Source organism: Fistularia commersonii, chromosome 22 (genome assembly GCF_037954325.1).
Source record: "Fistularia commersonii isolate RoL2024-O1a breed Wild chromosome 22, RoL_Fcom_v1.0, whole genome shotgun sequence".
NCBI lineage: Eukaryota > Metazoa > Chordata > Actinopteri > Syngnathiformes > Fistulariidae > Fistularia > Fistularia commersonii.
The window spans coordinates 14,427,501-14,455,000 of NC_141305.1; the positions used below are offsets into that span (position 1 = coordinate 14,427,501).

Genomic DNA, 27,500 nt, shown 5'->3' on the forward strand with positions numbered 1-27,500 from the left:
GCCCCCTGAAGTCAGATCTTGGTATTTGTTTCTAAATACATGGTGTAAGCTGTTTAAAACTGTTTTGGGCCCTATTCCAGTCTAATCAAGAATCCTCACGATACAAAAGACTGATTTCTTTGTTAGTGACTGTTTTGGATTTCTCCATTGTCAAATGGGGATAATTCTTCCATCCTGTCTATTTCGTTTATTTATTTTATTCATTGCTATTTATTTTTGTCATACTATTTATATTGTTGTGTAGTTCTAGTTGTGTATTTTTCACCTTCATTGTTCCTTAATGTTGCCCATTGTCATCCCTGATCTTGGTGTTGTTGTTGTCTCCTGTTTATTTGTGGATTTTTTTTGTCTTTCTATCTCCTGTCTTCTGTCTTTCAATATATATTTAGAATCATATTTATTTCCTTTTTTTGATATTATAACTGTTAAGCTGCTCTGACAAAGGAATTTCCCCCTGGAGATCAAAAAAGTTTATCTTATCATATCTTTATCTTATCTTAAACATATTCAAATAAGACATGATTTTCATGAAACAACATTCTTGTGCAGACTTTTACGAATGACGTCATTCCTCTTCATATTGAACCTGAGCCGGGGTTTTAGAGCCACACCATGGCTTAAAGTAGTTGAGTTGGTCATACTCCTTGCCACACCTTGCTTGTTGACCAAATGCTACGTACGATTGAGGCGATAGAGCAAGTCCTGAAATAACAATGTCCTTATGTATGTCTTACAACGTTACATATTTTCCAATATATTTGTGTGAATTCGGTATTCTTGTTCTCCGTCTCAGTGTGTCTCTCTGTTTCTTCACAGGGCCTATACATTTTCTTAGTTTATGCTGTTTACAACAGTGAGGTAAGGAAGCGTTAAGTCTTTTGTAGCAAAGTAATGCAGCCAGCCTTTTTGGAGAAAAAAGGAATTAAAACATGTTTGTCATTTAGGTGAGGAATGCTATAAGGAGGATCAAAGAAAAGCGAAAGGCTTTATCCTTCACGGTTAGTGAGTAACGAGCGTACAGCCTGTTACATCACAATTTCACACAAGAGAAGTCCAACTGATCTGACTTTACTTGGATTGGTTTGTGGGCACTGTTTGGTGGTATCTTATAATTCAAAGTGTATATTCTCGCCACACATTGTTCACATTGCAGTTCTTGTGGTCATTGCTATGTAATTGCAGAACTGTTCCCAGCCAACCACCTTCCTGGCCTCTCAAAGAGTCCCAATGACCTCCTGGGGATGTAATCCACAGACACCCTCAAGCCCTGAGACCAGTGAGACCTCTGGACCATCCAGTTCCACTAGTACTTCACTGGTGATCAAAAACGGTAGGTCTATAAAATTGGAGGTTTATTCTTGTCAAAATCCTCTTTTTGTGGCAACTGCACTTGAATTTCTTCACTCAAAGTCATCTCGACTTCCACATGAGCCACTGTCCATGTGATCCAACAGGTTTCACTCCTTTGTTTCACATTTTGCGAAGCATCAATTCACCTATTTACATTCTAATCCAGATAAATCCCCAAAAGTTGCTTCTTTGTCCCCACCTGGCGACACCGCCATTGACATAACAACGCTCTTCAACCGAGTTTCTACGATCAACTCTTCCCTTTGCACAGCAAGCCATCATAACCTGGACACGACCACAACCATGGCAGTTATATTCAGAAATTCCCCACAGGCCATTAGAACTTAGGATGCTTTCTCAGATGAGGAGTGAAATGTTTTCAAGTGAAGAAATCAGGTCCAGTTGCCACAACAAAAAGGTTTTGAGAATTTGTGAGAATTCACCATGGCCTGGATGACTGAGAACCGCCACAGACAAATAGGGATTTGTCTTTACCTGATTTTCGATAGCATTATTGATTCTATCTACGTCGCTCAAACAGTTCGTTTACAGTTTAATTTTCTGGGTGGCACAGCAGGTAGTTCTTCTGCCTGCCAGCAAGAAGGTTCCTTGATGTTATCTTATCCCAATCTTATCTGTTTGGAGTTTGCATGTTCTCCTCAGATCTTCATGGGTTATTTCCAGTTTCTTCCCACAACCCAAAAAGGCATGAGGTCTACTGAAGACTCAGAAATGCTAAAGTGTGTGGATGGTTATATATCTCTATATGTTGAACTAGAAAACCTCAGGTTGTACTGTGCCTCTCACCCAATAACAGCTGGGACCAGCTCCAAACCACTTTGACCCTGTACATAGACATTGATTGAGTGAATGGTCGGCTCTGTTGCAACACCGACATCAGTTTTTAGCTTTAGCTCTTTTACGATCTAAATACGTGTGTATCTGAATGGTATGTTCCAGGATGCTTAGTCTGGACTGTAAATAAACATGATTTGCTCTGAGAGAAACAAAAGGACAAACATTAACATTATCACTTTCCTCAGTTTTCTTTCCTAATACACGAGCTGCGACGGCTCACTTGGTAAAGTGGCTGGATTGTAATCAGTGGGTTATCGATCTTCTCTGTATTATACAAAGCGCACAGTTTCCCCTTTATATTCGAAACATCAGTGCATGAAAGTCTGCTCGTCTGCTCTGGCTGAACTAGATGCAAGGCGCCCTCTCCAGCTGCCATTACTTGAGCTGAGAGGATTCTTAAAAACAAAAAACAAAAGATTGCATTGCTGGAGTGAATCATATTCCGAAGGCAGGTCCTTCCCGCTTACTGTGAATGCTGAACGGGAGACCTGTTGAGCTAAAACAGGCACAGCAAGTTATGTTAAATGACAATGATGAATCAGATCATCAGTCTTGAAACAATTAAATTTGCGTAAAATAAAAAAGGCAATGGTGACCTGCCTTTTATTTTACTTGAGGGTGGAACTGTGGCCCAGTGGTTAGAGCTTCTGTTAGCAAGACTCCTGTTACGCTCCTGGTTTGATTCTGACAGGTGGGGTCTGTATGCGAAGTTTACATGTTCTCCCCATTTCTGCGTTGGTTTCCTCTGGGTTCTCTGGTTTGCTCCCACAGTCTAAAAACGTGAAGTTGCATGACTGAGGAAATATTGTCCAGACATGCGCATGATAGAGACTGGTTTTATGTCTCTATATGTGGCTACTTTGTGAATGCTAATTGTTGGAATTTTCTTACACTACCAAGCAGGCACAGAACTGTCTATGCAGGTGTAAAGAATTTATAATGCTATGTCCTCATATGAGGACTCAAGGTTGTTGGAGATTGAATCTGCAGTTTCAAAGTAAAACGAGTAATGACGGAAAATGCAATTTAGTACAATTCGAATACATTCAGTACCCAACTGCATTAGCTGTTTTCTGGAATCATTTTTTTTATTTATAGGACCAGTAGTATTTTGACGATGTTGATAGATTTCTTTGTTGGTTAGTTTTTCATTCAATCACCAAAATGCGATTGTAAGCCCAATAACACCATTAAATAATTCCGCTTGCTGTGAGTTCTCACCCAAACTCAGTGTTCTGTATAGAGCTGGTAACATTGCTGGTCACAGGAATCCTCTGCTTGAATAATACCTTCCCTCCTTCAAAGGAAGAAGGTAGAAATTAACTGCACAACCACTGCTTTCAAGACAACAAGGTCAGCAACACCTGTAATTCTTTATCCATGTTGAATCTACCACTCATCATCAAGGCTGTTGCTGTTTATCATTGTATCGTCCTGTTATCGGGGAAGGACATGTCATGTTTAACAAGGGCCAGCAAGGTTGCTCAATTCTGAGACCGGATTATCGTCCCTGTTGTGCTGGTCCAGGCTACAAAACACCCCATGTTAATCAGCCAGACAGAGGACCATCAGAGTTTTCAAAGTTCACTATTTAAGGGGTTTGAGTACACTGGAGAGGGGTGGATGTAAGTGCAGCAAATGATGTGAAATACAGTATGAGTGAACACATAAAAGTGCGAATACAGGCAATCACCCACAGACTGCCTTTATGAGCAACAAGAATAATCTCGTAAAGTAATACCCTTGAACTAATTTTTAACAGAACTCTGTCCTTTGCACACATATAATTGCTGATATTTTTCTGTAATATTCCCATGCTGAGATTGTATTGTCCTCCCTATGATTCTACCCCGAGGTTATTATGTTCCCGTTTACATGTGTGAAATGTTGAGCACTTCTGCGAAAAGAGGCGTAAAAATTGACTGTATTCATTCATTTACCCATTTGTAATTCTTGGTCAAATGATAAGAGTGTGTTGCTCTGCTGCTTGTCAGGCAAACTCCATTTCTATATTACGTTGTACCAGGAAGAGCTTGGGGGAGTCAGTTTTCTTATGGCGCTTGTGCTTCAATGGGGCTGAAGTCAATACAGTTCAAAAACTAGAAAGAAATGATTATTCAGGTCAGACCAATATAATTTTCTTTCTTTTGATCATTTTATTTTACTCGATGTATGCCGGTACAGATGCTCCATACTGATTCCAGGCATAGCTGGTAGTGCTATTTGTAGTATGAGAGAAATCCAACTGAGCTTATATCATCAATGGTGGACACAACATCTATGTCAAATGTTAAACTGGTGACAGAGTGAACAGAGTTCTCTAAAAGTGGCTGCAGCAGGGCCGCAGCTGATTTAAACACAAGGGTTGAGACCGGAAGGAAAGGGAGGGCCAAGGAGGAGGCGCAGAAGGTGGTGGGGAGACTGCAACACCAAGAAGTGTATGGTGTATGGTCCAGACAGGGTGGGCAGGCCTTGGTTGGAGCAACCCATCCATCCCATGGTTCAAGGCAAGGAAGGTCACCAGAAATGAGCAAGAGGAGCTCAGAGTGAGGTCCGTGGCACAGGGGCAGCAAGGGTGGTGTCCAATGTGAGAGGGTGCTGGGAGCCGACCAGTCGGCTGGGCAGATCTCTGGAAACTGCTTCAGGCTCGGCTCAGTTCTGGTTCCAGTTCACAGGATCCCCTTCCTCGATACGCCACGATATATACCGGCCAGAGACCACCCGGCGAGCAATTAACACCGGGGGGTGAGTGGAAGATAGAAGTGAAGCTGGATCGTCACCTCCAGTTCCCGCAGGCGATATGCAGCACCACCTTAAGGCCAGCCGAGGTGCTGTGGTCTGCAGATGTGAAACACAGATTGAGCAGACAGTGCAATGGGAGGAAGGACTGGAAGCTGCCCATGAGAGAAAGAAGGCAAAGTATGCAGACCTGGTCGCAAAGTGCAGAGAAAGCAGATGGAGTGTGGGGCTGTACCCGGTGGAGGCGGGAGCTAGAGGCTTTGTTGGCTGGTCAATGGCATGCACGCTCAAGGATCTGGGCCTACGTGGAGCCACACTAAGTAGATCCACAAAAGAGCTGTCTGAGATAGAGGACAAAGCAAGCCTCTGGCTTGTGGAGTCACACCCAATTAGGAATTGATGCAGAGGGTGTCAGGGAGACATCCCTGTTCACTGGCCAGCCACCAGGAGATGTTCCAAGTTAAGGGGCAAAACGTCAAGGAGTGGACCCCACCTGAAGACCCTGGAGCAAGACCCCCCTCAGGGAAAAGGATGGCCCTACTGTGCAGAGTCCACCACCGGCACGGTGGTGGACTCTGCACAGTAGGGCCAGTAGAGATCTAAGGCCCAGCAGGAAATACCACCTCCTTATAATGAATAACAGTTACAATTTTTCAGCTCTGTGTATAAATAAAAGAATCATGCAACAGGGTTTACTGCAATTCTATCCATCCCGAATATATATTTTTATTCATATTTTAAAAAATTGTTTCTTTTTCTGCAGTAGATAAAGTGCATATTGTGCTTGACATTGTTTCAACATTATTTTGGGGGGATTTTTTTTTTTTTTCACCTTAATCCTTTAAGTGTAGGAGATGTGAACTTTTAAAACAATGATTAAATCATTGTCTTTCAGAGAGTTTCAGAAAGGAGAGCTTTGTGAGTTTCTCTTTTAAACCAGGACTGGGGAATCAGGTAAGTGGCATGTGCATCCCAATCACCACGCAGTCTGTCAAGACATGTCATGCACTTTGAAAGCTATTGAATGCTTTGTATGTTCTTTTTGTAGGTTGTGCAGTTGACAGCATTCAAGCCATCAGGTACAGCTAGGAAAGTTATACATTTCACATTTTTATGCATTTTTACACACTAACACCAAAACTAGAATGAACTGATGTGATTTCAAGAAACACATTATTACCAGATGGAGTCCAAGGTCTTTGCACTGCTACTAATTTCTATTGGAACTCCAAAATAACTTCTGTCTTCTCAGCAGCGGTTCTTTTGTTTTTCTTCATCATTGAAGGTAATTGGATGACAGAGTAACACCCATCCACTATGAGCAATTGCCCAAAAAAGTCATAAGGGTGGTGGAATGTTACACATTTTCAGTACCTATCGATAACAGGCTATGATTTACCCAGTATTTGTGCTAGTGGTGGAGCTGGACGGTGAAACCAGTTAGCAGATTCAAGCGGTTGCCAGGTTACATGTCACTCCCTGCACATAAAGGATCTGATGCTCCTGCTTGTGACATAAAAAGATCCTGCCTATGCTTTAATTCCACAATAGCAAAGGCAGTAAAGAAGAGGAGGGCTTGAAAGAGTGGAGGCTACTTAATAGAGATACGAAACGTGAAATAATAATAATAATGATAATGATACACATTCGTTATTATCATTATAATTATTATTGTTGTTGTTGTTGTTGTTACAACTACAAATATATTAATCTGCATTTAGATGACAGTAAAGAAGACTTGAAAGAAGGAAAAAAAGAGGCAGAACAAATTTTTGACGGCCAACTGAATCAGTTCCAGTGCAAACTTAATGTGCTTCACAGTCAAGACTTATCTCGAGCAGTGGTTCTTACGATGCAAAAGCTTTCCTTGCTCCAAGAAACAGTTGCCTCGGTGAGAGTCAGTACTGCGAACTTTAATCCATAATTTGAGTTGTGACTTAGCTGAAATAAGAGCTGAACGCATCAGTTCATTGTTACCCTAGACTTCTGAAGACACTAAGCCCTGATGGCATCCATCTACTTTTTAAATAAAATATTATCATTTCATTGTTACATAAAAGACAGGTCTTACAAAATGTCTTTTAAATATAAAGTGTAGTAGGCCAATATCTTCATTATGATTAGGGTCAACATATATTTGGACGACGATGGTAAATTAATACCAGTTTATCTGTTTCTTTTTTTCGTTTGTTTGTTTTGGCTTACAATGAGTATTAGATTGGAATTAAACTGCAGAACATTTTGCATAGTCCATTTTCCTCTATATGTGTTGTTGTCATTGTAAGTCTTTGTTTGGTTCTAATGAATATACCGAATAGTCTAACAGGTAATATTGATATTATTTGAGGCAGCTGAGTGTAACGATGTTTCATTATAAACTGTATTTTATTTATGCCCCCGCAGGGGACTGGACTGAAAAGAACCGAGAAACTGTGAAAATTCGCATAAAGAAGCTAATTAATGGTGGAAAAGGTTGAAAAAATGTAATAGAAAATGTTGAGAGTGCATTAATCAACACATGTTATTATTGAAATATGCCACAAAGACATGACTACTTTTATTTTTACCTGTGCAGCACGGAACATTTGGCCTGCATGAAAACCTGCTCTGTGTGTTTTGTGCATTTGAATGTGCACTCGGCCTAAACAGATGGTCCCTATATTTACGAAAGGGTTAAGTCACCTTCAATGGCTACGAATTGCCTGGCAGTGAGAGCAAGAGTGAAGTTAGAAAGAGTCATTAAATGTTTTGCCATATATGAAGAAGGCCTGATGGATAGTGTTTGAGTGCTGTTGGGTGGTGATTGTCGACCGACGAGACAAAGAGGAAGTTCATTCCCTTAATCAGGAATGGCCATGTCTGGCTATTCACACCATCAGCCATTAACTACTCCAACACCTGAGCACTCTCTCACTCTGCCTTTCATTCCTCTCATTCTTTTTTTCCTCACCTTTTATAGGCAAACACTCTTCCAACGCGAAAACATTAAATGCTCCACCGTAGCCAAATCTAATATCTTTCTCTGTTTTTCAACACAGGTTGTTGAACTGCAATTGGGGTACATCCTGATACTCTATATACTGAAAGAATGCATCACACTAGAAAAAGGAGTTGACTGGACACACATACCCCGAAGTGAGCGGCCAACACACACCACTGGACAGCCTAAGTGGAAAATAGAGCCGACTTTTCTATGTCCTGCAGCTGTTGTGCTCACAGATCAACACGAACCCCCTTTTTCTTCACACAGACGAGAAGACCTTTCAGCCTTTGTGATTCTTCTTTTCTTTTCTTTTCTCTTCTTTTCTTTTCTTTTCTTTTCTTTTCTTTTCTTTTCTTTTCTTTTCTTTTCTTTTCTTTTCTTTTCTTTTCTTTTCTTTTCTTTTCTTTTCTTTTCTTTTCTTTTCTTTTCTTTTCTTTTCTCTTTTCCGTTCTTTTCTTTTCTTTTCTTTTCTTTTCTTTTACTGCTCAAAAAAATAAAGGGGAAATACTTTGTTCTTTACATAGTTGAATGTGCTGTCAACAAAATCCCACAATGTATGAACCCATGGAGGTCTGGATTTGGAGTCACACTCCAAATGAAAGTGGAAAAACACACTCCAGGCTGATCCAACTGTGATATAATGTCATTAAACAAGTCAACATGAATCTGTGTTGCTTCCTAAGTGGACAGTTTGATCTCACACAAGTGTGATGGACTTTGAGTTACATTGTGTTGTTTAAGGGTTCCCTTTTCTTTTTGGAGCAGTATATGACCTGTTTTATGAGAAACAAGATTTTTGTATGTGTCACCTTATAAGATATAAGTGGCAACAAGTCACACTCAAGATATTATTATCATCAAAATGTCATCCATAAGAAATGTCATCCATAAGTAATGAAATATGTATTAGTTTGACATATTTTTCCAAAGATGTTTTGCAGCAAGGTAATCATATTTCAACCAGCAACTAAAATGAAGGACCAATCAATAAACAGAGAAAGTTGAAAGGAGACATCAAAGAAATTGCCTTTAAATCAACAAAAGTATTATTATTATCATTATTATTATTATTATTATTACTATTATTATTATTAGTAGTAGTAGTAGTAATACTAAGAGGATTGTTTTTCCTCCCTTGCAACAGTGAATATTATTCTAAAATTATATTTTCATTGTTGAGCTAGAAAGAATACATATCAGTGGATAGTTACGTATGTGTGTGTGTGTGTGTGTGTGTGTGTGTGTGTGTGTGTGTGTGTACACATATATACAGAAAGATAGATGTATAGGTTTAGGTATAGGTTACCACCTTGTTTAGAGAAGCACAAAATGCCTCTTTAAACATATGTCAGCAATGTCACTACACATGCTCTACTAATGATAATACCCTTAACTTATCCTGCAAACATTGTTGACACAGAAAATGTTATGCGCCATGTGAGAGAGAGTGTTTGTGTGTGCTTGTGTGTGCCTGCAGTTCATCATTAAACCCCCAGGTACTTACAAAAATACCCTGGTGTTCAGCTGAACAATAGTAGTACCGGTAAATCATAGTTTGTGTTAATTATGACGCAATTGTGTCCAGAGATCTCATTACAAGTCCAGTTTAAGTACATTAAACCGTAGTAGATAACCTAATGTTCTGACCTGAATTTAACTGGCTGTCTTGATAAGCCATACGTTTTTTCAAGAATATTACAATCATAAGCAATTAGAAAAAGCACATTTTTTTCACAAAATTCCATTCGCGATTTTTACACATTCTATTTGTTATTAGATTTAGATTGTAGAAAAGTCCCTCAATTTGACAAACATAATGAATTATTTTATTTAATTTTAGAAGGCATTCATCTATTCATCAAATGTTAATGTAAATGGGTTAAATCTGCTCATTTTTTGTGAATCTTTTCAAAGATTTTCCTTATATAAGTTCAAACATTTAGCATACCAAACCACTGGGAGCAAACAAACCTTATCAGGGGATTTAATTGTCTTCATTGTTTTCATTGTTCTTTGCATTATTCGATAATTTTAGGCTCATTAGCTGTGAGAATCAGACAGAATGTTTGGATAGTACAAACAATAGCTGGTGTTGACATTCATACAACAGACATGACAACTGGTGAAATATTCGGGGGAAATGTTCTCATCGGGATACCAAAACAGTATGCTTTGAGGGGCTGCCACGGCTGGACTATTTGGAAAAAGAGTAGTATCTGCATTACCGTTGATTTTTCACTTCCTAAATCAGACATTGTATTGCTAATTAATATTTAATACATATGTGTGTTGTTTTTTATTTTGTTTTCGTTTTTTGTATTGGCTTACCTATCCAAAGATTGGCTAACCTTGCCTCTACACCATTTGTTTGCATTCATCAACTACATCACCGTGCCTTTTTATTATTATCAGAAAATGAAAGCAGCAGAGAGTTATGATTTCCATACTGATTGTTTGGTTCTCATGAACTTTAATGACTGTAGGTTTATTTTGAGCCAGGATACCAGGCACTTGTTCAATTTCAGTCTGTGAGTGTAAAACCAAGATTTACGTATTAACAGCCCATGGATAATCTGGATGGAGAGCACTTGTTGTGTCAGTTTCAGCTCAGCACCCAAGCACGCTTGTCGCCTCCAAAGCCTATTTTTCAGTATTCAGCCTCAGGCCTTTGTTGACAACAGGCAGGATCTTTTTTTACTTGTTTTTTTCTGTAATATTATGAGAAGCAGCTATTTTGATGCTCCTTACCTATCTTACAGCTGCATGTACTGAAGGGGAAAAAAAGCAGAAAAAGAAAATGACTCGCACTGTTCTCATCTGGCCATCAAAATAGCTGGATGTTAAAATATTATTCAAGCCAGGCTGATTCATTCTTGCAGGACTTTGCGTTCAAAATGGCGGCAGCTTATGCTGACGATGTAATTCTGGTTAATTCACTATCTCATGTGAATTTTAATATCTTATATATATAGCCTTGGGTGTAATTTTCAACAAGAAGACATGCCGAGGGTCTTAATAAGACAGACCCAGTTCGATCACCGATCTTATTGGTGACTACACTTTAGTTGATGATGTACAGTTGTTGATCAAAAACATGTGACGTTAGCCATTTCTTGACAAAGTTGTCAAATAAGTTAGATGTTTACACATAAAAGTACAGTTTTTAAACCATGTTAAGATCCAAACAACTTAGCGCTTCGTTTTAAATCATTTGAGAGTGGAGGCATCTGCCGTGGATAACTTAAGAAAGCTGGATACTTTTAGCATTCAAATTGTGGAATTGCAAGAGTTTGAGATGGATGAATATCGAGAGAAATTAAACATTGTTGAATGGATTCAATTACTCTAATTTATTGACATGATTTTCAAAAGTCTAAAAAGAGCTGTGCAATTGATATTTTTCATCATCATTTTAGAGACTGAAGAATAAAAGAGATACTAGATGTAGAGCTGTAGTCCTTTTGCTCTATGGACACACATCACTCACCTGTGCTTGCCATCTGAGGAATTCTGAAGAGAACAGTGATCCACATGAGCTGGAATGTCTATAGTAATGTTTATATTGTCCAAAATTGTTGAGGCAATTGTTTTCTCATGGACCCAGAAATAATGGATTCCTATGCAACACATGGATAAAATCATGAAAAAAAAACATGGAAGCAGATACATGTAGAGAGAGAAGTTAGTAGTGGAGGGTTTCTCAGATCATTGAGCTGTGTTTCGTGCACAGCAGTATTTTGCAAAAGTAGCAAGGGTGGTTGAACAAAATTTCTCAGTATTGTGATGGTGGCATTATTGTTTGCTGAATCAAATAGTTTTTAAGCAGTGAAGGTCTCTTTTTGTATAAGGATGATAAGTTCAATAAGCCCTGTTTCTCCAAACATCTGTCATCATCTGAAAGGGAACTGCTGCACCTCAATAAATTATGCCAAACACTCTAAGATATCTGGGTACCTTTAACACCGTTTGTCGTTGAAAAAATGCATGCTTTACATTTCAAGCAGAACAAATGTATTTTGCTTGTCGCCATTGTTACACCTTACTTGTACTTAGTTTCATAATGACAAAAGCGACGGGGATAGTGCGCTTTCCTACACTCTCTCCCTGTCGAGGAATAAAAACGACATCTGGAATCCATGTCTGAGACACTAATGTTGAGTCTTTCATAGATCTGGAAACAGCCCAGTAGCTTATACATGACCAAGACTGTGTGTGTTAGGTGTAAATGAAGTGTACAGTGAAACCAGTGATAAATTTGACAAATGATCAACTATTGACATTGTTATGAGCTGATAAGACTTCTGCCAAGTTGTTGCTATTTTTTTCTTTTAATGCATTCATGTGAATTCTCATTTGGTCCCAAATACTGTAAGTGGTTTTATGAATATTAATGTACACATATGCTAAAATTTGTCCACCGAGCACGAGGTTATTTTGCTGTAAAATAGCATTCTCCAATATCAGTTTGCTTTTGTTTTTTTTTTCTTGCACAGTGGTAAGGGATTCTAGGTAAGACATTTCCTGCTCTGATTCTAACTTTGATTCTATCTGAATAGAATTTGTTTTTTGGCAGGTGAGTGTCTGGTTTCCTCTCACAATCCAAAAACATCCATTAGGTGAAGTCAAGGACTGTAAATTGAATGTCCATGTGACTTTGGGAATAGTCTATATGTGGACCCTTAATCAACGCTGCCTCTTGCTCGATGACAACTGGGCCATATTCCGGTCCCGCTGTAACCAGAGTGTACTTGGGCTGAAGGATAACTGGTGCAGACATTAAATTAATGAATGTTATCTTCTGGAATGAAACAGTAAATGTCAATAACATGTCTGGATATTTTCATGTACCATTGTGAGTTTTTTTTTAATTTTTTTTATTTCATTTCTGTATGACAAAATCCCCAAAACAGATCCACTTAGATTACCTTGTGGCTTCAAACAGATCTTTCTCCTCACAAGATTTCCATTTCAAACATTCGATGCAAAGTTTTCGTTTATAAAAGTGTCCAGTCTGTAATCAGAATCGACTGTTTTTCTGCTTTTCTGGAGATGCTTTATACAATAGTGCCTCTACATCTCGCTATCCAATCTATCTTGAAAAAATCATTGGTTTCAGATTTCTATATAGATGTCATGAATTAGAAATCATTTGACCTCTGGTACTAATGTTATCAGTGTTCCACTGATACCGGCACAGAGGTGACGATAACTATTTTAGAGGGAATTTTTTTCCGGCTGTTTTTATTTTTTAAGTTAGTCAGACAAAGCTAAACAATAGCCACACTGTCTGTTGCATGAAATCCTGTACATGTGCATTGATCTGGCAATGAGACCTAAGACACATGGAGCTTTGCTTCATTGGATTTTATTGGTGTGATACTATTACAATAAAATATATTTGAAGAAAAAAAATGCTTTGGTCACTTTCTCTTTTTGGGGAGAAAAGCACTTCAGTTTAAGACAGGACAGACTGTCAAACCACAGGAAATAAAGTGAACCAAGAGCAAAAAACAAAGAAAAGAAAATTCATATCAAGAGAATCAGTTCCACAACAGTAGCGATTAAGCTTCAACATAAAGCAGAGAACCTTTGTACGGTCGAAATGTATCTTCATCTTGCAGTAGATATTCACTTCACAACATAAATATACTGTACAGAATGTTAATACAGCTGTCTCAACTGAAAACTCAAAGTGATTGTGTATGTCTGTGTGTGTGTTTTCAAGCAGACATTAGTTAAGTTAAGGCAGACGGAGTGATTGTCTCGGATAACATAAATGGCTGATGCCTCCACGCAAATCAAGAAAATCATCTCGGATGTCCACAGTGAGAAAGTTGAGCTACACAATATTACAAATACTGTTTGTATTGGGTCTTTGTTTTGCCGTTAGTCCTGGAGACGGTGGATGATTTACATTGTCATCATCACTAAAGTAGTTTGGGACAAAAGAAAATAAAAGGAAATCCTGTAGTGCTACATTTTTAACACAGTAAGTGCCACAAATACAAACACCAACAAAGTTCAGTGTGTCATTCTCATGCTCAGTTTGATCCAGAATTTACAGCGTAAATGTTTTCAAATGTTACACTCGCTCCAAGCAACCACTGCAACTCCAGTGTGTGTTTGTCAATGAGAAAGTTACCTCCCTACCCTGAAGCTGACTAACATTATCCGGTTGAATTCGGCAAACCAGCAAACTAACAGCGAAAAATCTGTATCGTCTTCTATGACTCTATTCTTCAAGACAATTAGAAAAGTTAAGTAACATGTTCATAAGTAATTTACCGTGGATTGAAATGATATACCTGTCAGAAGAATTGATCAGCAAAATAAGTGCAGCTTGAACCTCAAGGTTAGACATTTTCCAGAAATGACATTATAAGAAACCTGGCGTAATGTCAATAAATTGAGGAAATGCTCAATTTCATATGTTTTTTTCGTCATCACTATCATTTAATTCTAATTTAAACATTTTTAAGGTGACTTTTTTTAGTTATTCCTTTATGTGTGCAACTTTGCTACTGTAATTATCATGTTTATTGCATTTTTTTTTTTTTTTTTGTATTTGTGGTAGCATTAGTATTATCAGGAAAATGTTCCTTACATTTGTAGATTGCATTTGACTGACCTTCAGGAGTTCAGTGAACCTCTGGAACAAGATAAAGGCAACTGAGGGCATCTGTCTTTACAGATTTATCAATACATCAATCCACAGTCTTCAGGAAAACTAAAATATCAATGTTTTATATCTAAATATTGAGGGTTTTTTTTTTTTTTTTTCCCAGCGGGACTACTTAGGTTGGACTGTAGGATGTGATGTCACTGTCATAAAATATAATGTAGTAATGGATAGATAAGGACTGCCAGGCGCTGACGTTTACCCAATCTTACTTTCAACTTACTCATAATGTGAATCTAACATCTTCCAATGTCCAATGTTAACGTCTACAAGCATAGCAATATATCTAGTTGAATCCCAGTACTAAATTGATTTGAAGTCAAGCATCGGACTTTTCTATTTCAGCTAAATGAAAACACCCCCCCTCCTTTATGACATTAAATTCAGGTCTTTTAAAGTTAAACTGATCTCACGGGCAGCTGGTTGTTGCAAATTATCCAAAATATAAGTAAGTGATGCTCCGATTGTAATTGAAACGTGAACTATCCTGTAAACGTCTGTGGAGGTTCTCAGTGGTGAAAATCTTCTTAAACTGTACATGAAAAGTCAATGGCACTTCTTTCATTTGATACCTTTACTGCATATAGGTGAGTCTTTTTTCAAATATTGACTTGTAAATCTAAGCATTGTTTGGACGGCAGTTTATTAGCACCTAATTTGGAGTCAAGATGCTTGGAGTTGAGAGACATGAAGTAAGAAAAAAAAGCATTGGATGTGTTATTCACATTGATGTTTCCATTGACTTGATGAAAATGAAAATAAAAATTGTTAAATTTGTCAAAGTAAAAACTTGTGCGAATTGAAAATGGCATTAGTAAGACAAATATTATTTACAATAATAGAATTTAAATACAAAGTAGTTGGATTAGGAGGATTACATCCACCTCCATTTAATGGCGGTGGATGACCGCTATGACTTATTAATGTCCCTAATTTCATTTTTTTTTCCTCTGCTTGACAAACATTTGAATGGAAACTCCAGTACCCTGCCTCCTCTGAAAATCGAAAAACGAAAAGAACAGTAAAAAAATAATATCATATCAAATATTTGGCAGTGTTTAATTTGCTTTTTGCCCTGAACTTTTTCGAGGGTATAAAGATGATGAACATCTGGTAGCAAATCAACTGAGATATATAATAGAAAAGTTACAATTCAGCCATGTTTAATATGTTTAAAAACTGTCACAACTTAGGGCAAATACGTTGATATTACACCCCATGTTCCTGTGACCTAATTTCCATATTGAGTAGATTCACTGGGTTTTGTTTTTAATTTGATGTTTAAAAGCCACTTCGCCCAAGACAATGACAAATGATGAATAAATGAGAATTTATCAAATTTATTAAAAAGAAATGAAAATGTTCATGGGAAAATAATCAAAAGCTTTAAATGACATTCTTGCTACCTGTATCTGTTCTCTGGTGGCTGTCTGTTCATGTCTCTGGGCTGGAATGTCACCTTGGTAACAAACACTCAGATTCCTTTTGCTTGGTGCATGTCTATTTAAGGAAAAGGAAACATTCCATCTTTGTCCTCTTGCACATTTATATATCTTTACTTTTACTGCCTACTTTGTTATGCCCTGTCAGCTTATTTTTTCAGTTGTGAATTATCACTGTCTTTCCTTTCTGTCTATACTGTATATGTGTACATGAATCTCCAAATGTTACTACTACTTTTGATGAACTTGCCACAATAGAACGGGTTTTTGTCTCTCAATCACTGTTATCATAGAACATGTTGAAACTTGAAATAGTAAAGTTACATCCAACTTAACGAAAACAGACTGATTCTCAAGGTTGATGTTTAATTTCTGCAAAGAGGCTATAAGATCATTTTAAAAAGTGCACTTCAGCTTGGGATGTAAATAGTACCATCCTATAATGTGAAAATAAAATATCAGTTCTCTCAGCGTCAAATTTAACAATAAAAGTCGGTGTTCATTCTTCTTTACTACAGGTTCTTTTTCTACCTCTAAATTTTTGTAGAAATTGGGTGTAGAAAACCTTGTCTGCACCATTGGCTTCACGCAATACAAGAAAAGATAACAAAACAAAAAAAAAGAAAGAAAGGAACAGCAGTGGCCACTCTGAAGATACGTCTAATTTCAGATTTCTTTTTTCCTTTTAAATGAGGGTAGAAATTAAAAATGTCACAATGTAGCTCTACATATGAAATCATTAACATTCAAAATCTCAAAACCACCGTGAATACAGACTTAAAAGAATATTTTCTCCCACAAAGGCCCTCAGCCTGTATGAACCAGTATGTCTCATCGTGATTTTTTTTTCAGTCAATCTCTAATACAAATACACATATATACACGGAGTCATATGTGCAGACACACGCACACACACACACACACACACCCACACACACACACACACACACACATATACACACTGTCTGATCTCAGCTCACAGGACCTGACATTTCCTCACACACATGCCCGCTTGGCATGAAGCATCTCAATCAGCAAGTTGTTGCAGGGCACCTCACCACTCAGATGCATGTAGCACAAGTAGTCCTCAGCCTGCGTGCTGAGAGAGCGCAGCTCCGGCAGCCGCACCACCAGCTGGCTGAACTTCTCCTGAAACTGAGGGTAGGACGACACCGTATACTCCAGCAGAGCCCCGTTCACTTGCTCCTGGACACCCTCCACAAACGCCTGGTTCTCCAACAGTTTCACATCTGCACATCAGAAGAAGTGGATCGGAGGGAAACGTTAGTGTTTGGACTGAAAAGCAGCCATGCTTCTTTTGTTTTGTATCAATACCTTTGTGAAATTATGCATGTTGAAAAAAACAAACAAACAAATGAATTGCTCTGATAACCCAACAAAAGCTCGAAACGTGAACTGTGTAACTCACGCCCAAGTGCTTTTTCTTTATTACAACATAAAAATGGTTTCAAAGCAATAATCAATTGCACGCGAGACGGCCAGTACAATCCTACATTTCCATATGAAATTAGAGGTGTGTAATCTGTGTATCTGTGTGTGACGGGGTGTTTGTATGTGTGTGCGCATATGAGTGTCCGTGTGTGTGGGCGTGTGTGTAAGACAAACAACAAGAGAACCCTCCACTGGACCGCCATTCAGCATCAGCTGAGCCCATCCTGCAGCATCCATTCACACAGTAATTAAATGTTTTGAATCAATGTTCTGATTCATCTTTTCAAACTGCTTGAGGGCAATTAAATTACCCCCAGGCAAACCTGACTCTACAGAGAGCCTGCAAAGACGCTGCCAGCAAAGACTAAATATTTTCCGCCTCTGACAAGTGCTCTCTTCATTCAAAAAGCTCTTTGTTCCCCCCTTCTTGCCAGCGCTAAACAGCAATCGCTTCTGGGAATCTGGGCCAGCCATCTCCACTCCCTCCATCTGCACAAGCCTTTACATGAATGTCAGCTCCGCCATCGAATGATAGGCCCATCCATTACTCCTCTTTTGAATGCCATTAGTGGACAATAGGGACGGATGTCTTTGTTAATATTGGCTTTTCTCAACACTCAGAATTTAATTAAGTCATTTTTTGTGGGTGGGGTGGGGAGGGGGGACAGTTGGGAAAACACTTGTAGCCTTGCGGATAAATAATGTAGGCAAAGTCTATTATCGGCAATTGATGTTTTTATTGTTGCTGTGTTTTTTTCCCATTAAAATGCCACTGCTGCAATTTAGATTGTACAAGGAGAAGCGCGTGAGTGGCACGGAGCCGAATGATTTTGCGTTGAACCTGATTCTCTCCTCATGAAACATACATTAAAATTAAGCCATTATTTTCACATAAACCTACAGTATTTGGTGGTGGCAGTTTATCCACCTGTACCAGCATTTTTATCTTGCCATATTCCTGTATCTTTTAATATACCTCATACTGTTAAGACTTTAGTTTATCATCATCATCCACATTATCATCATCATCATCATCAACACCATATGCATTTTGGATAAAATGCCCAAAGTCAACATGTTGATATGACACATGTTGTTATTTGCAGATGTATATATAGCTACGTAGAGTATGTAGAGTATAAGTACCAAACACATCAAGGTAAAATACTGGTAAATACGTGAAAAGCCCCGAACACAATTATCTTAGTTGAAGAAAAATTATACTTTGAAAATACCAACTACTTCTATTGTATTTACATTTTCCACCACTAAGTTCAGCATACACGGACACAAATTAATTTTACGTTATCACCACAGAAGCAAACTGAAAGAAAACTTAAATGATATTCCGTCAAATATCACTTCTGTAACAAATTATGTATTTTACATGTGATTGAAGTAGGAACTGTTATAGTCGTGGACATTGTATATTATAAAGACTGATACTTGGAGGTTCTCCTACTACAGAAAATAAATATTCCTATTCCAAATGGTTTGTTTCCTATTACTGAAAAGGCATTCTATGATTTACATAAATGTGAATATGGGACACTTGACCTATAAGATGTTTATGTAATAACCCACCGATTGCTGCCCAAGTCCAATAAAGATGAAATGTTTTTTTTTTTTTTGGGTTGTTTGTTTTTTAATTTTTTTGTCTTGTTTAAACAGCATCAGTCAAATGTATTCTTAGTTTTATAAATACTTATATTGACGTAACATTACACTTGCAGACATTTTCTGGCCAAACGATTCCTTCTGCATTTATTTAGTGGCCTTTTTTGTCATGATTTTTAACATTATTTGTTACTATTGTTTGTTGGAAATTTCTTTGTAAATTTAAAATCCCTTCTCACTGATCTTACCTTTTTTCATTTTTAGATAATTGCATGTCACATTGCTATTTCTCAATCATTTTTTTTTTACTTTATAAAATGTAAGGAATGGTCTCACACTGTAAGATAATCCATGTCCATGTGCATAGTTTTATGATATTTTTCTTTTCTGTTTTGTTTTATGTTTGTTTCGTGTCCTCTCTTTTTTAAAATAAAACATTCACATTCATGTCTCTAATGTTGTTTTCCCGGCATATTTAGATCTTGAAATATAGATAGTAAATCGGTCTTAACATTTTCCACTTTGGTCCCTATATTAAGAGTTTTCTCATTCAGCATTACATCATTAACTCACTAGGATTGAACAGGAGAAGGAACTTCAGGCAGGCAATCTCTCGACGGTCCACTTGCAGAGCTCGCAGCCTTGCCGCCAACTCCTGGCCCCTCTGCACCAGACTGGATAGAGTGGCCTCACCCTGGGACAGGATGGACGACAGCTCAACCTGTACACAACAACATGTGGTTAGTTTATATTTATGGGGGCTTGCTTTCTAAATACTGATAATACATTCAGAAGAGTATTCCAAAATTCCAAAATTCCAATTCCAAATTCCAAAATTAGCATACAAAAACAATGACGATGGTAGGGATGTTAACATTACCATCTTTAAACATAATTTCCAAAAGACCAGACTATGATTTGTTTTGGTGAGCCAATCCAAATCAATTGATAGAAACTGGTCTCCAACTTGAATCCTATCTGCTTTGTTTTTTGTTTCATTTCTATTAATGACATTTTACCTATTATTGATTGTAATGGAAACACAGGTAGTGTCATAATGCTGCAATGATTTATAAAAACATAACTGACAAACTGTTCGTTTATGGGTATTTATGGGTATTTCCCTTCCGATGGTCCTTGAATGAATCATTCAAGCAAGTGGTAGTTTCATCTACCAGAAATCTCCCAATTTCAGACCTTCTCAAAAACATAACATCCTTTTCTTATTGCTACAAGTGAAAGCTGAAATTGAATCGACTGACAGCCAGGAGTTAAAAAAAAGAAGAAAAAAAAACAATTAAAGCACAGGTGACAGAATGATTAATATATGTTTGTTGTTTTTGTTGTCCTTTTTTCTGATCACACTGTTAGGAAAAACCCATTGGGAAAACTAATGAAACTCCTGCAGAACATAATTTGCAGTAAAATTGATGGACACTTGCACAGCAAAATTTTATCTATAAGATAAAATATTCTTTCATCATAATACAGGAAAGGATTAAATAAGCACCTGAAGGAAATTGGCCGTAAACTACTTCACAGTGCATACATCAATTTCGCAAAGCAAATACCAAGCGGAATATTAAAGAAAGAGGAGTTTCTAAAAATTATGGAAGATCACAAGGTCAGAAGAGGAGGTGTAAAGACATTTTGTTGAGACGTGCCTTCGCCTCGTAGTCATTACTGTTACATTTTTACAAACGCTTGTGCTTTTATATCAATGTGAAAAAATGAGCCCTAAATCAATAAATAAATGCAACAGAGGCTGAAATTAAAAAGAAAAAGTCAACTACAGCTCATTGCAAACTAATCAAGAGAGCAGCGGAAGTGGAGCGTCACTGAATGAAGCACATTGTAATATCGGAAACGGAGCATGGGGAGTTGTTACCTCCTGGCCGGTTACCAACAGGATACTGTCTCCCTTTCCATGTTGCACCTGTCTGAAAATATGATCCAGGACTAGAAGTTCCGACCAGCAGTTGTGAAGCAGCTTCATTTGATCTCCCACCTCCAAGACAAAACGATACAGACAGCAGAAACACATGTTGTGAACAGCTTATAAAACTAAAACACAATACATTTATACAATACAGTTTATACAATACACAATACAAACTTTGAAATTTAAACAGTCCCGATTACTTGTCTAATAATTCCAATTTTAATCGGTGGACGTCAACTGCCCTTTCAGAGTGTTTATTCAATATGATCTTTAGAAAGCACTTGTCTGGCTGAATTTCCTCTGCAGCATGTGAAAACTCACTCATCCTGCACATGTCTGATTTTAAGAATTAAAAAAAGCATGCAACCTTGTCTAAAGCTGTCACTCCAGTGATAAATTTCACAAAAATCTGAGAAGAAACACTGATAATCTACAGGATGGGCCGACCATAAAAGCCAGAAGATGAAGCGGCGGTTGTGTTGTATTGACAAGCCTGAGAATTACTCTTGTTCTCTTATTCTTGGGGAACGGCTGAGTGTACGCATGCCTGTGAGTCTGTGTTTTCAGACTGACTCCCTGCAATTCTGTGTGTAAAGCGAAGGACACGGCAGTCAGTAATCCTGCAAGCGCATCTCCTAATAGGCCCAGATACACATTCATCTGTCATGGAGCTGACAGAATTACTGTCCATCTGAATCAAACCGTACATCAACTACAAGAGGAAAAGGGTCCGATTCTGGGCCACACACTCATCTGCGATGGCCAGGGCCCGGTGCGGAGCGATAAAGGAAGGGGTTAAGGAAGCAAGAGGTCTCGCTGACCTCCTTGTGCTTCCTCTCCAAGAGGAGTTCGACTCTCAGCTGCAGCCAAAAAAATGACTGAAAGCCTCCTCAAAAGTAGTGAATGTAGGCAGAGGTACTTTGCTTTATCTTCCACGTGGATTCTAAATGGTTCTGTTGACGTCAAATTCTCATGTGTCAGGGTTTTACCAACCACGGACACATTTTAAATGTCTCGACAGGCATCGAAGCAGTAGCCATGAAGAAACATTTATCGGGTGTCGAGAAAGATTTCATGATTTTGGTCATAAACCATCATGTGGTTGATGGGGGTTACAGATGGGGCAGCAGATGAAATCAGACAACAGCTGCATCACAGCTGCTGTGTATTTTAATGTAAAATAGCTTGTTTGTGTTCACTTAAAGACCAAAAAAATGCAATGGGTCAACTAGACCCATGACCACTGGCTGAAAAACGAAACTGTTAACAAAATACAAGAGGCAAAGATGTTTTCTTGCATTATTTTGTCAGTATTATGCATGTTGACATTAGAGACAACTTCAATTGGATTCAGTCCACATATAACAAATACAGATTTGAGTATTTTAACCTTTTGTTTTAAACTGGCATAATACCTAGAACACAGAGCAAGCACAGTAACTTAAAGAATGAAAGTTAATCAAATAAGACATTGCAAACAAAACCCACACAATCCTATTTTGTGAGCCAAATAAGAAAAGATAAACTAGGGGAAACTTTGTTGATTCCCATAGGGGAAATTCCTTTGACGCAGCAGCATAACAGTTATAATGTCAAAAAGGAAATAAATATGAATCTAATAGAATATAGATAGAAAGGCAGAGGACAGGATAGAGCAAGACAAAATAAATAAAACAATAAAACAATAAATTAATGAAATGCCTAGCATGGATATTATGAAATATCAATGTAGCGGGTAGCGCCCTGCTAATATTCTCTGCTGGTGCCGCTGCTGGTGTCAAGGGCATATGTTGATATTCAGCTCGTATTGTGTAAGGAATATTTGAAAAAAAAACTATCATGAAGATACGAATGTTGATGATACCTTGTGCCTGTTATTCACAAAAGTCAGGCTAAATCCTAGTGTTAGCATATGTTGAGTGGTTTTGCTTTTTTTGTAGGAATTGGTTATCATCAATAAAGATGAGATTTTTGTATTTTGGAATATTGAATCCTGGAGAACGCAGTCCAGCAGGGATGATAACCAGAATAAAATACTTTATGAATATTTTGCATCATATTTGTTTTATTCCCCTCACAATATCTTTACAATGCTCCGATAGGAGGCAGCTTTTTAAGTCATCTTTCTTTTCGATTAGTCTATACACAACATGAAATGTAATAAAATGACCTATGACACATAATTCATTCATGAACAATTTTTCCTTGAAAGTGCATTTACAAGAAGAAGACATGGAGGGTCTCCGTGACGATAATGACTGACGAATCACTGACTGTATGATTGTGGTGTTGGTTGTGTTTGATGTCTTTTCCCATAGCCGTGATTTTTATTTACATCAGTAGTGAAAACTGAAGAGAGGAGGGAACCTGATAATCCATAAAGCACTGTGACTGTAAACATTATCTTTCATGTATTATTATAAAAATAACTTGTAGCTTGTTGAGCTGGAGACTATATGGATTCACTTTTGATATTAGGACTGTATCTATTGATTCACGACAGGATTAATTGTATTGCTCCAAAAATATTTTCAGTGTAAACTGAAGATATTTCATCATGTGTATTAATGTATAGCTATTAAATTCAAATTGAAATCCACTAATATCTTAATCTGAAAGGTTATCTGAATGTACTAAATATCCAAAAAAACATACATGCAGAGTTATAAGTTGTAGAATCAGATTGATTTCTACTTTTCAGTTGTCTTTGCACTCATTGTAATATTTAATCAAAATAATAATTTACACCTTGGATCAATCAATTGGGAGGCTTGCAATGCTAATGTGGCGAAGTTACACCAAATATAAACGTTACATCAATCAGTTGATGAATAATAGATGGATGATTTTAAATAGTTTAAACTATGACCAAATCTCGTATTTACAAACCTGTATGTATTGTTTAGAAATGTTACGGTAACTCCAATCCCTTGTGCCATGCACACACAGCATGGTATGTGGTATGTGGTGTGTGGTGACGTGCACAACATTATAGTCCACTTGTGCTACCGCTTCAGAGATTAGTGGGAGGTAAAGGTATTTTTGTTTGTTTTTCAACAAAACATATAACTTCCTTCTCAAGTTTGCCATAACAAGAAAAATAATTCCAAATATAGTTTGAAATGTGATTGTGAGATACAGAAAGGGTGCAAAGGATATATCATAGAATTTAAAAGAAGGTCAGAACAAACAATCAGTTTACGCTGCAATACAAAATATCACCAGCACAGTTCGAAATTTCCAAATCCTCAGCTTTTTGAAATCTTCCTTAAATTATCAAAAAATATTTGAGGAACAACACAAATTTGTAACATGACTAGGTTCAAACCCTAAATTTGGCGTCTCTAACATCATCTATGGACTTACATGGAGTGGCTTTATAAGATTAATAACTCAGTGTTACTTTTTCGTAAATTGGCTCTAAATCCTGGCCCTCACTTCACGTCATGTTCGGAACAAGATGAATCGAGAGCGGATAATTAAAGACTTACCACGACTCTGAGGATTTAATTGAGGTGCAGTCACTGAGACAGTGCTCTCAAAGCTATATATCCCTCCCAGACACCATCTAAACAACCTCAATATCATAGAGTGAGCTTTTTAATGCACTGAGATTGGATGTCCTGGGCTGTATTGAACATTTCCCTTTCCTGAGCAAATTGTCTTGAGCACTCCCGTATAAAATGTGCCCTGAACAATATTATTCTTTCCACTTGGATAGTTGATAGTTTTGCAAAATAAGACACAGAGCTGCTATTTATAGAATGGATAGAGGCTGTCCCAAGTTCTATTACATATCCATGGTCATTCCTTTTCAGAGAGACCTTGGTTGTAGCATAATCCCATTCAGGGAAGATTTGTTTGATAAAATTAAACTTTGCCACTGGCATTCACCTTCCGGGTCCTGGAAAGCACACAGCCAGCTCGACCCATACAAATTAAACCAGCATTGACAAACAACACTTTCACTGTTCTTACGTAAATGCCATCTCTTTATGTATAAAAATCCTGGCGATGACAATGCAGGTCATATCCATTGGATAATGTTGAGCGGACATTATTTTTGTGCCAGATCCATGGGACTGCAGTTGAAGCCGAGGACTCTATAAAGACATTCATACAACCATACAAATCCTGTATCTTTCACTCAGTGTTCCATTTACCGCTTCATTTGAAACTGTACATGTAAAATAGAGAAAAAAATCAGGCATTATAACATTAAATATGATAAAAAATAGGCAGAAAAGAAAACTTCCCCTTTCATAAATCTTGTCGACACAATAACAGTTTCAAATAGTGAATCTCTATCTGCAGCTCAGCAAAAACTCTTGACGCACTCTTAAATTGCCTGCCTCCAGTTCCCTGCCTCTAGAAGCTGAACCTTTATTTTGTTCATTGTGCGCACTTTCTCGGCAACATCTGCCATGTTCAACAGGTGAATGGAAGGTCAAACACAAGACACGACAAAGGCCACCTCCGAGGAACTGCAGCAATCAATAGCTCACAATTTGATAACAATGTAGACGAGTAGAGTGCAGAGCTGCAGCAGAGAGCTGACATTCCCGCGTTATCGTCTGCATGGAATGTAATTATCCAGAGCAGGGAAACATCTCTTTCTACACAGCTTCATTCTCACTATGCATGTTGGCTGCAGACGTTTCATGAAAACAGTCTAGAAATGCGTCAAATGTAAATTTTTATGGTGTACATGATATTCTAGGGATGACACTCATGATTTTCTGTGAAATATTTCATTTTATTAAATTTTTTCCATTGTTCTAACTCGTATTTATTACATTAAACTATGCCCTATTACAGAGCTTTTGCATCACACAAACCTAAGGACCATTTGTAAAAAAAAATTAAGTCGCATATGTAAGACATTCGTTGAGATGTGTAAAATATCTTAATATTAATGTCAATAAGCATTAATTAGTTGAGATGTGTATAATACCTCATTAATATTATTAATATTAACGGTGTTTAACATTTATGAGTATTTTAGGAACTCTTAAAAAGTTTAGCAAATTACAAGCAAATTTATCTCAGAAATCTGAACTGGCGAAGCTGTGACTTCATGACTTTGTTCTGGAATAACGTGATAAAAGTATCCCTTTTTAAATCTATTTATTTATCTATTTCAAACAATGATTGTTTTTTTATTTTTCCTAATTGATTTGGCAAGTCTCTGGTTGTTCCAGTGTTAAGTCCATCAAGTAATGACAAACAGGATAAGTTAGTCTGTACATTGTACTTTACAAATATAAAAAGTTGTACACAGCCTTACTCAGCCATGAGAATCTTCGGTTGTCTTCCAATTTTGGGCTTGTTTCTAATGTTGGCAACTCACAATCACAATAAAATCCAGAGGTTTTGGTGAGATTCTGCAAAATGGCATTGTAAGAATATTAAAGATAGTGCAGTAGCAATTTGTTTTTGCTTTTTGCAGTGGGTCTTGACAGACATTTTTTTTTTTATCTAGCAATATTTTGGGCAAACCAAATGGCTGAAATCTTGTTATTTGCAACCCCCTTTTCATTTTTTCATTTCGTTTCAATAGCATGTACATTCAATGAATCCGCGCGATCCTGTGCAAGTTTTGTTTACATGATTTGTTGCTCCTATTTTTTGTCTGATTTAATTCAAATAGCAAGTAGAGTCCCTCCAGATAATGTATAAAAGGTATAAAAATAAATCCATATTCACCTGGAGCAAGATAAACATGAATACATTTTTTTTTACGCTATGTAGGAATGAACAATTTCTTTTAGCATTGCATGCGATGAGGCTGATGAGTAAATCCTGCTATTGATGTCATTATATTTAGGCCTTGAGTTTCCCACACCTGTAACTGGTCCACCATCTTTTCAGTTAATGTGTATATATCCTGGTTCCCTCACGTCAGTCGCTAGTTCGTTTGCATTTGCTTTGCACTCCTGGCCAGAATTATGTCAAGTTTTGAAATTATTGTCTCATGAACTTTATCTGTGTATTTTTTGTGAATATTTTCCCTTACCCTTTTTGCATTTGAGATTCTTAAGTTGGTACTTTGCTTCATATTTCAGCTTTTGAGTGTTCCATGTTTAGATACAGTATTCTGTTCACCTTATGAAAGAGTTTCATTTGCTGTGACAGCAAGTCATCCATTTGGGTTTTCTCTCTCCCGTCTAGTCATTCTGCCTCGACATGACAGTTAAACTGACTGGCTGTATTTGTTATTGTTGCATAAAAAGCTTGACTGTGTTTTTGACACATTTTTATTTCATTCACATTTTCTTCAGCAAAAGACTGAATGGGCAATTATTTAACTTCTTGAAAAAAATCAAGAAATAAATGAATTAATTACCCCCTTACAAGTTATCACTTGAAAGAAAAAAAGGTGTGGCTAGGAATAAAATGTTTTGGAAAGGAAAAATTGAAGATATCAAAGAAGACCTA

The 27,500-nt window shown here is 37.4% G+C and overlaps 2 protein-coding genes across 2 annotated transcripts in view; one reads left to right on the forward strand and one right to left on the reverse strand.

Annotated features, from left to right (window-relative positions):
- Positions 1-13,342, forward strand: part of adgrd2 (adhesion G protein-coupled receptor D2) — a 49,600-nt gene extending 36,258 nt beyond the window's left edge. The window contains exons 20-25 of the mRNA XM_086169865.1: positions 817-858; positions 945-998; positions 1,183-1,330; positions 5,843-5,901; positions 5,996-6,026; positions 7,986-13,342. Of these exons, the coding sequence (XP_086025991.1) occupies positions 817-858; positions 945-998; positions 1,183-1,330; positions 5,843-5,901; positions 5,996-6,026; positions 7,986-7,993 (342 nt within the window). The 3' untranslated portion in view covers positions 7,994-13,342. The remainder of the gene's footprint in view (positions 1-816; positions 859-944; positions 999-1,182; positions 1,331-5,842; positions 5,902-5,995; positions 6,027-7,985) is intronic.
- A 3,650-nt stretch (positions 13,343-16,992) lies between these two features.
- LOC147221778 (nuclear receptor subfamily 5 group A member 2-like) overlaps positions 16,993-27,500 on the reverse strand; it is a 20,527-nt gene continuing 10,019 nt past the window's right edge. Inside the window, exons 5-7 of the mRNA XM_086169445.1 lie at positions 21,009-21,128; positions 19,694-19,841; positions 16,993-17,301 (exon numbers count right to left, since the gene is read on the reverse strand). Coding sequence (XP_086025571.1) covers positions 17,048-17,301; positions 19,694-19,841; positions 21,009-21,128 — 522 coding nt within the window. The 3' untranslated portion in view covers positions 16,993-17,047. The remainder of the gene's footprint in view (positions 17,302-19,693; positions 19,842-21,008; positions 21,129-27,500) is intronic.